Genomic DNA, 10,123 nt, shown 5'->3' on the forward strand with positions numbered 1-10,123 from the left:
AAAGCAACTGAAGGGCTGGTGGGGGAAGGGAGGGAGTGCAAGAGCTCCTCCTCGTATGGTGGCTGTATTCCAATTAGCATGGATCTCACAGGAGGCCTTCAGTAGAGAGACTGTGCTGCTGCTACATCATTATCTAAACCCCTCTGACTTTTTTCTGGTTTGGTGCCATACCAGGAGTTTGTGACTTCACACAGAGCTGTGGTTTGTGGCATCTCACAGCATTCCTGAAGCATGGGGAGTGTGGCTGCACGTGTGTGTCCACACAGCCATGTGCTGGGGCATCCCTCGCGCTGCTGGAACCCAGCCGTGCTCCGAGGGAGCAGCTTCCTGGCCATCTGGTAGCTGCCAACTCTGTGACCCATTTAGGTGCTCTCGAGATAAGTCTCTTGCAGAGCTCAGGTGTGAGTGAGAGAGATGTACAGACTGAGGTATGGTGTCCCCAATAGAAGGATGAATGGTGATAGCGAAATTTCTGAGCAGAAATTAATGCTGACTGGTTTTTGGGAAGGAGAGAGCCATTGTGCTTGTTAGTGGGTGTAAGAAGGCCTCTATGGTACTGGTTCAAGGGGACCTTGTGAGGTTTAAGAAGAAAAGGCTGAGCTCTTTTTATCTACCTGGGAGTCTCAGTAGGCAGTAATGGAAGAATATGACACTGGGATACTATCAGAGCTAAAAAACAGAGTCAAACAAGTTCTGTCATGGCCTCCCAGTGCTGCCTCAGGACAGCCCTCAAGGGCTTTAAATATTGGATGAAAGAATTATAAGCACAGCATGGAACAATCACTGGTAGCTCCAGATTTCTTTGGGGGGTCTGAATAGGGTACTTTCCTCTGTATTTTGAGGAACAGGCTGTCAGAATTATTTTTTTTTCTCTGTATTTGCTCTGTGAAGGACTCCTGCAACAGCCATTTGTAGAAATGTATCAGTCCAGTAATAAACCTGCTATTGGCTTTTCATCTTCAGAGATATTGCCACTATCTCAGCCAGAGCCTGAACGTTTCCTGAAAGGGAGGGGTATTAACTTCCCTTTAATGGCTTAAGTAACATAACAAAGAGCAATGGCAGGTGGGCTGCATCTCTCATCATGTTTCCACAGGATCTGTGCAGTGTCACAGTGATGACATGGTGGAGAAAGGTCTCTCACTGTGGCCACCTGGCAAAGGTAAAGGTGGCAAGAACTCTTGACCTGGATGACAGAAAGCACGAATATCAGCTAGAGCTGTAAAGCTTGTAAGTGAACTCCAAAGACCTGACATGCATGTATATGCAGGATTGAAGACCAAGATGTGCCATGGATAAAAGCACACTGTGAGCACCAGAGTTATCACAAGCCATTTGCCATTAATAGGAGAGATGAGGATCTGTTGTCTAGAGAGAAAATTCACACTGGCTGAGAGCACACCTGCTGCTCTTTGTTACAGCATTTGACAAAATAAACAAGGAGTTTAAAAAACATGCAAAGCATGTGCTTCCTTCTCTCCAGAGCAGGAAAAGGGGGAATCTTTTTCTGTTAAGCAGATCACCATTCTATACAATCTGGGTATTGCTGGAGCTGTGGCCAGTCTAAAGAGAAAGATCCCTGCCGTGCTAATTGTCCACTCCCATGGTACATTTTAGGTACTGCCAGAGGGCTCCTGGCATGCTCAGGAGAGTTGAGCGTTTTGACGCACTCTTGCTCATGACAGATGACAGAAGCTGGCAGGATTAAAATAGCCTCAGAACAAACTGCTCTTAATCTTGAAAACAAGCAGACATAAGGATGTCGTGACCTATTCCCGAAGGAACAGGCAGACCCCCTGCTGGATGGCTCTCAGGCAAACTATGAACTCAAGCAGAAAAAAACCAAAGGAGTGTGTGAAAAAGAGCGAACCGACCCTTAGTCAGGGTGCTGTTACCCATGAACAAAAGTCTGTGTTTTCCTCAAACTATCATCCAAGGTTCTACCTCTCGTTACCCTCCTCCTCCACCACCCTTTGAAGGTTTAGCAGCTGTATGTGCTTAATGTAATATTTTCATTTTAAATGTAAGAAAGTTACCTGTTCCAAGGCCTTGATTCACATTGACTAAAACTCAGTTCCACTTCTGATATGGAATTAGTTCTTGGTTCTTCACTTACGGGGGAAAAAAATATCAAAGGATCATCTTCTTGAGCATCTGAATTTACTGCAAAACTTTGTTTTGATCAGTTTTCCAAGGCAAGAACAACATATTTGTTTCAAGAGTTAAATGGAGCAAGCAAACAACTTTAATTGGTAACTACCGAGCTCTTGAGCTAAATGTCTGGATAGGAACAAGAGAAGTATGGGAATTAGTCTACTAAGCTGGAGAAAATATTTTGCTTGGGAGCTCATTACAGCTGAATTCACACAGTACTTCATTGTTACCTGGATCGCTTATACCAGAAATAACAAACGTACTTCCTCCGGACCCAAATAAAAAAACCTACCAAAAGCCAGGCTCAGCGACAGGAGATGACCTTTCCTTTGCGACACTCAAGGACTCGGGGTGGGCGGTGACACACAAAGAGTCTGGAAGTCTGCAAAATGCAGAGAGGGCCCAGATCTCCATAAAATCTCTGCTTGGATAAAAAGATAAATGAAAAGTTTGGGACGGCAGCTGTAATTGCCTGTGCTGTCACCTTTAGAAAAGTTTTGAGCCTCTCAATGGCTGAAGAAGGACATTTGCACCTGTGAGAGGCACTGAAGGCACATGATCCACGCAGCTCTGGGAACCGGGCTGGCAATTAACCTTCAATCTCCAGGTTTCAGCCTGGTGCCTCCCACAGTGACTTCCCTTCCCGAAGGACCTGGAGGACACACCTTGCACAAGTGGCCTCTGGCCACTGCCGGAGTCCCAAGTGTGCACTCCTGCTGGAGGAGGCTGCAAACGCCTTTTCCCAGAGAATCGTTACTGCGGGGAACAGGAAGAGAAAGGTGTGGAGGAGCAAAGGAGCCATAAACCCATCTCTCTATTTTGCTGGTGGTTTAGGCTGCTTTAAGAAAGGATTTCCCTAACTTCAGGGATAAAAACTGCTTATCAGTCACTGCTCAGTGACCAAGCAACTTAACTGTCAATAAAATAAACAGGGTCTTAATAACATACAGTTTCAAGTTGCTGTACTTCATTCTCTCCCTTTTTATGAGTTATTCTGAGGGGGCTGAAATCCAAACATCTTTAAAATTACTTTTTCTTTTCCATCCTAGTAACTGTCTGGTAAGTTTTAATTTAGACAAAGCAAAGCAAACACTATCATATCTGTCATGAGCTGCAATTCTTTTACATTTCAAGTCTGATAATAAATACAGAGGCGTGGTGCACATTTCCACCAATGACTTAAGATTTATGAAATTAACAGTAACAGATAAATAACTATTTTAAAAAATAGTTGTCATTGTTTTCAAATGTCAGAATTACTTAAATAACAGAAATTTTTGTTTTATTGTCAACGTATCCTAATTTATGACAACTAATAGCTTTGAGATATTTTTGTTTTATCCTGTCTCTCACTCTTTAATTGGGCTAACCCATCAGTCACTTTCAATTCACTCTCCATAGCTGGCACGGAAGCAGCTGGAACCAACACTTCGAGGAATTATGCCAGACTTTTTCTCCTGCATGTTTGACCATGAGCATTCTTCCCTCTGCTGTTGCAGGCATCCCTTTCACACTAATGGAGTCCTGCTTCACCTCTTCCTTGTCTTATATCCCTGCCCTATTAGGCAAAGGCCTGACTTTCAGTTAATTCCATCTCGAGTTTTACTAAAACACTGAAGCTCCAATGTGCTGGCCAGGCTGCCTGCACATTGCCTCTTCCCCAGCTTTTTTGTGAACATCTGGCATGCTCATTTTACACTCTGCACAGTGAAGCAGAAGTATGAGTTATCTACGCAATGCAGATACATCTAGCATCTCACAGTTACTGCTAAAACTGTGGTTAAGCTGCTATTGGGCTAATATCCTTAAACACAGTAAATTATACCAACACCAATTAACACCAGAGAGGATTTAATGCTGCAAATTTTCCCCAGATTTTTTTGACTTACACAGTATCATAATGTCACTTCTTTCTCACCAGTCGCAGTATCTGCGTTTTGAAGGATGCCATTATGCACATGCTAACTTCTTTCCCATCAGCACAAAACACCTTTCGCTTCTCTCTCTACAGCTGCTCTCTGCCAAAGACTAAATTTTCATCCCTGTGCTTTTGTTGCCTAAACCCCCCAGCTGACCTATGACCTTGCAGCCCAAAGACCCCCTGCTTAGGTTGCACTTTCTTTTCTTAGCTCAGAGAGGAAAGAACTCAACCATGTATTAAAACAGGAGCTTGTTAAGACCAGCTTCATGGCTCACTCAGTTTCCCACTGCTGCTCCAAGGGCTTTACGAAGCAACAGCTTCCACCCCAAGGAGAAGCCTCCTGCATCCCTCTGGCCCCCCACCCAGCACAGAACCAGGGGAAACATTTTTATTTTCTGAATTAGCTACCAATTAACTTCTCAGTTTGGATTTTGCAGTGAGGATAGTAAGTGTTTCATTGCATTAATTCTTCTGAAGACTTTTTATATAAAATATGTAAGTCAATGTCCTCAATAAAATGTATCTTTGTTTCCTTCAGAACAAACATGAGAAATAGAGGGGCAAAAAGGAATTAGAGTATATAGGTTTGTTTTCTTCTTATAAGAAGCTAATCCACAGAGGGTAGAAGTTTAATTTTCTCAGTGTAAATAGCACGTTTGTTCAGTGCTCTCAAATATATTTCCAAATAAATAAGTGGAGCAATACTGCTGTTAACATCTGGATTTTCAAACCTCCCTGCACCAACGTGAGTTAACAACAGATCACAAACTCTCTCAGAGTAAGTACAGGGTGGGGGAAAAGGACTATTTTTGCTTGGTGACATGCCTTTAGACCACAAAGTGCTTACAGCATAACAGACCATAAATCATTACATGAAAAAATAAAACCATTGTGTCACTCATGCAGGCAGAAGCAAGTGAGTGATGCCATCACTCATCTTTTTACCAATATGCTATTAGACCTAACACTGTATTTCCAAATAAGATGGTTTCCTTGACATTATCTACTGACACTTCTTTTAACTGAAAAATCACTGTAGAACATGCCTTTAAAGAAAAAAAAAGTGAAAGACAAAACAAACATTGCTACTTACAAATATAATGTAGATTATGATTCCACAAATAGTAAGAAAGTGTCTTAAGTAGCAAGATCTTAAATGAAGTAAAAATTATTTAGTTTAGACTAAAAAATAACATAGTTTAGACTGCTCTGAAGTGTGATTTTATTCATAGTTTGAAACAGAACAAAGATGGAAAACTTTCAGCTTCACAATGTATGTAAGTTATCTGGTTATCCTGCAGCTGAAATCTTACAAAGGCTGCTGACTATCACCCACTTTGCACAAGCAAAGCCTTCTCCTACTGTTCAAATATTCCTGTTTCACAAACAGCATATGCTGTTAATAATAGCGTTTACTCAACAGGTGATGAAAATATTTTCCTCTATTTAAATGAGATGCAATTACAACTTTGCTAAAACAAACCACACTCTGTTTATAATGGAAGTTAAAGCACTCCCAAATCACTGTTGTTAATCCTCTGAGACCCTGAAGAGAATGCACCAGCTCCCAGATGTTTAACAGGACGTCATTCCAAATGTGTGCAGTCACATACATACATACATGAAACAAAGCAAGGCTTGTACCGCCTTAACAGATTCACTATGAATTTCCTGCTCAGGTTTGCTAGGAAAACCATGATTTACCAGTTTTAGACACCTCACAGGCTTGCAGTGTAGACTGACTTTTTTTTGGACCATCTTTTCCCAAAAATGTATTAAACCACAACTCTTCCGGAGCAACCTATGAATCACTTCTTTCACTGCCAGTTTGTTTGTTTTCTGGATCAAGATAGCTGCCTTCAAATAAAATTCTGTTTTTCATTCCTTCTTTAAGCATTCTTTGCCGGATCCTTTGCTGGGCCAAGGTGTACCTGCAGTAAAACCTAGAGGAGGGGATGAAAAGGAAACACAATTCCCTGCTTTATAGTAGTGGCAGTATCAAACCAGAGTCATTCAGGCAGCTGAGAAGTTGCAACCACATGGGATAATGCTAGTAAAATTAAGCATGCTGCCTTTGGAATTAGGACACAAGGATAGGGTATGAAAAGGAAAAAATAATTAAGAAAAATAGAAATAAGTGGGGGAGTTGATAGTTTAGGATTCAAGAAACAATAGGAAGTATTTAAAATATATATATAAACATAAACATTCAAACACAGTGAAATGTTTTCCTTTAAAGAAGGCAAGTATTTTGGGGAGAAGGAAGAGGGTGCTTTGCTAGGCAGGTTTTTTAATGTGGTTTCAAAACCAGCATGAAACACTGTTTCTGAAAACTGAAACACAGGGATCATGTTGTACAATTCAGCCAACACAGGCCAGTCAAAACTGAAGAAGCATTTTACATACCAGTATCCTAACATTGTGGAAATATAGCTACCAACTGCAACATCACAAGATCTTCTGACTCTGCCTAAAAGAGCAAAAACAAAAAATCATCTGAAAAGTTAGAGAAAACAAATTGTATGACTTCCCATTATTAATAACACCTGAACGCAAATAGGTTTTTTTTTTGTTTGCAAATAAATATATAAAACCCAAAAGGAATAAATACTTACTAGTTGCTAAAAAATGTCCAAGACCCATAACTAAAGCCCCCAAGGAGCCATAGAGCACTGACTCTCGTGCACATGGAACATTTTGAACATCGAGAAATCCCAGGAGTTTAAAGGACTGTAAGACAAAACAAAACAAAAAACAAAAAACAAAAAAAAAAAAAAAAAACCATAAATTTAAAAAATCACTTCTGTAGAAGTCTATGATGCCAACTCAACTGTAAAACTGATTTGTTATCTTAATAGTCCAGCATAACCAATTGAGAACGTACTGCATCCAGGGTTAGAGATGACCAAAAGTGAAGAGGTACAGATATATCAGGGATGTTTTTGGAAGACTTAACTATAAATTTATATAATATAGTTTTGCACAAAACCGTTGACACATCCTTTCCACTGAATATTACAAATGAACTACTTCATTTTTTACCTTTACATTCCCCCAAAAAAGAAGGGAGAAGACCCTTAAGAATCCAGGATTTTTGTTACATCACAACAAACAAGGAAGGTTACAATCAAGTATGCAGTTGGTCGTGCCATGTAATTTTAGCACCTGAAGCAAGCATATGTGCTTGAAAAAAGTTAAGTTACTGGAGAATGAGCATGTAGTAGAGAACCTTACACTGAATAATGAATAAAAAGATTTACAAAAGACTAATTTATGACCTAACCCTTGTCTAGGCAGGGGCTGGACACATGGGTCAGGGCCAAGGCAGCTGCCCCTCAGTAACACCTGCACATTTTTCTGCTGTCAATCCTTAGGTCAGGGATGGTGTGAGAATACGTTTCAGTCTATTACGCTTAAATCAAGAGAGCATGAAGAATCACGTGTGCAACTGTAGCAAAATTCATCAAAGGTGAATTGTTTTATTCTGTTGCGAAGGTATTCCACTTGGCAAAGTAGATTTTAAAGAGGGAGTACTACAGTATTCAACAGCTTGTGGAGGGCTGAGAGCTCTGTGAGAGAAGTCATTGTGTCACTGTGGTAATGGGGATGGCAAGCATGGAAAGCCCCAGCGCTAGTTTTATCCATGCTCCCTAGGGACAGCTACCAGCTGTCCCTGTGTACAAGCAAGACAGAAAGGATGTGCTCTATGTTGGTCGAACCCCCTAATGAGTAATTTCAATTGCTCTCATATGGAAGAAGTCACTTGATATCTTGCTGTTGTTGGGTATCCCTGCTACATCCCTGCAGCGTGATGCATCCTTTTAAAATAGCGTCTCACCTGTTGCCAGGCTGGGCATCATTTGTTATGTCTGAGCACTGCCGACCACCGGCCTCACGAACCCTCCACTCTCACCACGGCGTTTCACCCGCCGAGGGGCCCGGGGCAACACAGCCAACACCGCCCCGCCCACCGGGCCCTGCAGAGCCTCCGTTCCGCCGTGGCTTTCCGTGAATTGTTCCCGAGCTATTTCCTCGGGCGGAGGAACAGCGGCCCGGGGCGGTGGCGGCACGGTCACTGCTGCTCTGCAATGACCTCCCGTGTCCCCAGCGCCGGGCGGCCGCGGGCAGCCGCGTGCCGCGCAGCTCCTCCTCATCCTCCTCCTCCTCACGATCATCCTGATTCTCATCCTCCTCCTCCTCGCCCCTCGCCGCCCCCCCCCGCCCTCCATTACCTTCCCCGGCTCAGAAGATTCTCATCCTCCTCCTCCTCCTCGCCCCTCGCCGCCCCCCCCGCCCTCCATTACCTTCCCCGGCTCAGAGTCGCCCTCGTCCGCCATGCCGCGGCAGCGCCTTCCCGCCCGCACCAGCGAGCCGGGGCTGCGCCCGCGTACAGAGCGCCGCCGAGGGGAGGCCGCTCCGCCCGCCCCGTCTCTATGGCGCCCGCGGAAGGGGCGGGGGCGGCTGCACCGGCGCCATTTTAGGTCCCGGCGCTGAGCGAGATTCCAGCGCGAATCCTTTGTTCGGCGAAATGGGTCACGGCGCGGGGGGCGCGCGCGCGGGCACGCGGCCGGGGGGGCGGGGCGCCGGCGCTNNNNCCCCGCCCCCGCCTCGCGCCGCCCGCCCGCTCCCCGCCGCGGGCGCGCGCCTGGGCCGGGCGGGGCTGAGGGCAGCGGCTGAGGGCGGCCCCGGGAATCCGCACGGATCCCGGCGGGAACACGCGGCTGCCGGCGTGCCGGTCGCCATAGGCCCTGCCAGAAGGGCCCTGCCGCGGTCGGGCTGAGCCCAGCTGTTAAAAGCTAAAAGATGCAGGGGCTGGGAGGTGCAAACGCGCTGAGTGGGTAGCACCTAGTGGGAGAAGGAGGTTACGGGATCCTTCGCGCACCGCGGCCAGCCTGATGGATGTGGGGATGTGTGTCCCCCACCGCAGATGGGGGAGAGCTGATTGTCAGGGGGAGCATGCCAGCCTGCTGGAATGGGACGGGGACAAGATGACTTGTGCAGCGAAAAGTCCCCGGGCGGCAGCGGGAGCAGGAGGTGGAGGAAGAATTGATTCGGAAGTGCTCTGGAAAATGGCCTCCTGTGGGGCCGGGCCGAGCAGCAGCAGGCACGACCCAGCCGGTTCGGCCGGGGTACGCCTGTGCTAAACCACTTGGACATGCTGGAAGTGACCCCTTAGGTGTGTAACTGTACCTGCAGCGAGGATGAGAAAAGGTAAATAGTGCCAAGTGGCTTAGGACAGAGGTACAGTTCTCCAGGATACTGTAAAAATATATTTTCTGCAAGAAGACATGGTTCTGCCTGCTAAGTAGCGAATTACAGGGCAGGTTCAGTTTAGGACCTTTTCTAGCTTGACAATGAAGCATAACAAGGACGAGAGATGTGCAATACTGCTCTTTGATCTAAAAAATATTGTGTCCTGACTCAGAAGGCATGAGATATCTTCAGACCTTATTAAATATTATTATGTTTGGGGTTTTTTTTTTAATCCTCTGCTAAATAAAATGGTCTTTTTCACACACTGAAATTTATGTCCATTTGGATTTTCTGTTACTACTTTTTTTCCCTGTGTTTGTGGGGTTTTGGAAGCAATGTACTTTCACACAACCAATTTTCATGTTTCACTAGCTGAAAAGTGCTACTGCACATTTGCATGAGCTCTTTTAAATCTCCCAAACTATTCACAATTCGAGTGACTCCTGCTGATCTTTTTAAAATGGATAGCAAATGTTGAATCAGTGTTCTGTGAATTCAGAGCTCTGGCTGCAATGTCTACAAAGATGACAAAAGAGTGATAGATTGGGACTGTTAGGAAGGATTGAGATTTGTTTCTAATCCATGGGCTCACTGAAATGCAGGTTTTAGCCTGTAAGTTGATCAAGAAAGTCAAGGCTCTGTAAGCAGGTGGGATGTTATAAGGGAGTGTTGAGTTGCTGGAATATGCCCACTGCCTTGCCAATGTGACTTGCTGCAAGAGCTGGACCCACTTTTATTTAAACCCTTGGTACACCTGGCCCAGCAGAGGCACATCCCGGAGCATCTTCCACTGTA

General features: G+C 44.8%; 1 protein-coding gene across 1 annotated transcript; it reads right to left on the reverse strand.

The window, feature by feature from the left end:
* Positions 1 to 4,660: 4,660 nt before the first annotated feature.
* On the reverse strand, positions 4,661 to 8,640 carry LOC121335836 (cytochrome c oxidase assembly protein COX20, mitochondrial). The gene is made up of 4 exons (XM_041404370.1): positions 8,380 to 8,640; positions 6,691 to 6,805; positions 6,482 to 6,545; positions 4,661 to 6,018 (listed from the first exon to the last, which is right to left on the reverse strand). Exons 1-4 carry the CDS (start codon positions 8,410 to 8,412, stop codon positions 5,877 to 5,879), a joined length of 354 nt encoding a protein of 117 aa, XP_041260304.1. The 5' UTR covers positions 8,413 to 8,640; the 3' UTR covers positions 4,661 to 5,876.
* Positions 8,641 to 10,123: the final 1,483 nt, after the last annotated feature.

Source organism: Onychostruthus taczanowskii, unplaced genomic scaffold (genome assembly GCF_017590055.1).
Source record: "Onychostruthus taczanowskii isolate IOZ18803 unplaced genomic scaffold, ASM1759005v1 scaffold21, whole genome shotgun sequence".
NCBI lineage: Eukaryota > Metazoa > Chordata > Aves > Passeriformes > Passeridae > Onychostruthus > Onychostruthus taczanowskii.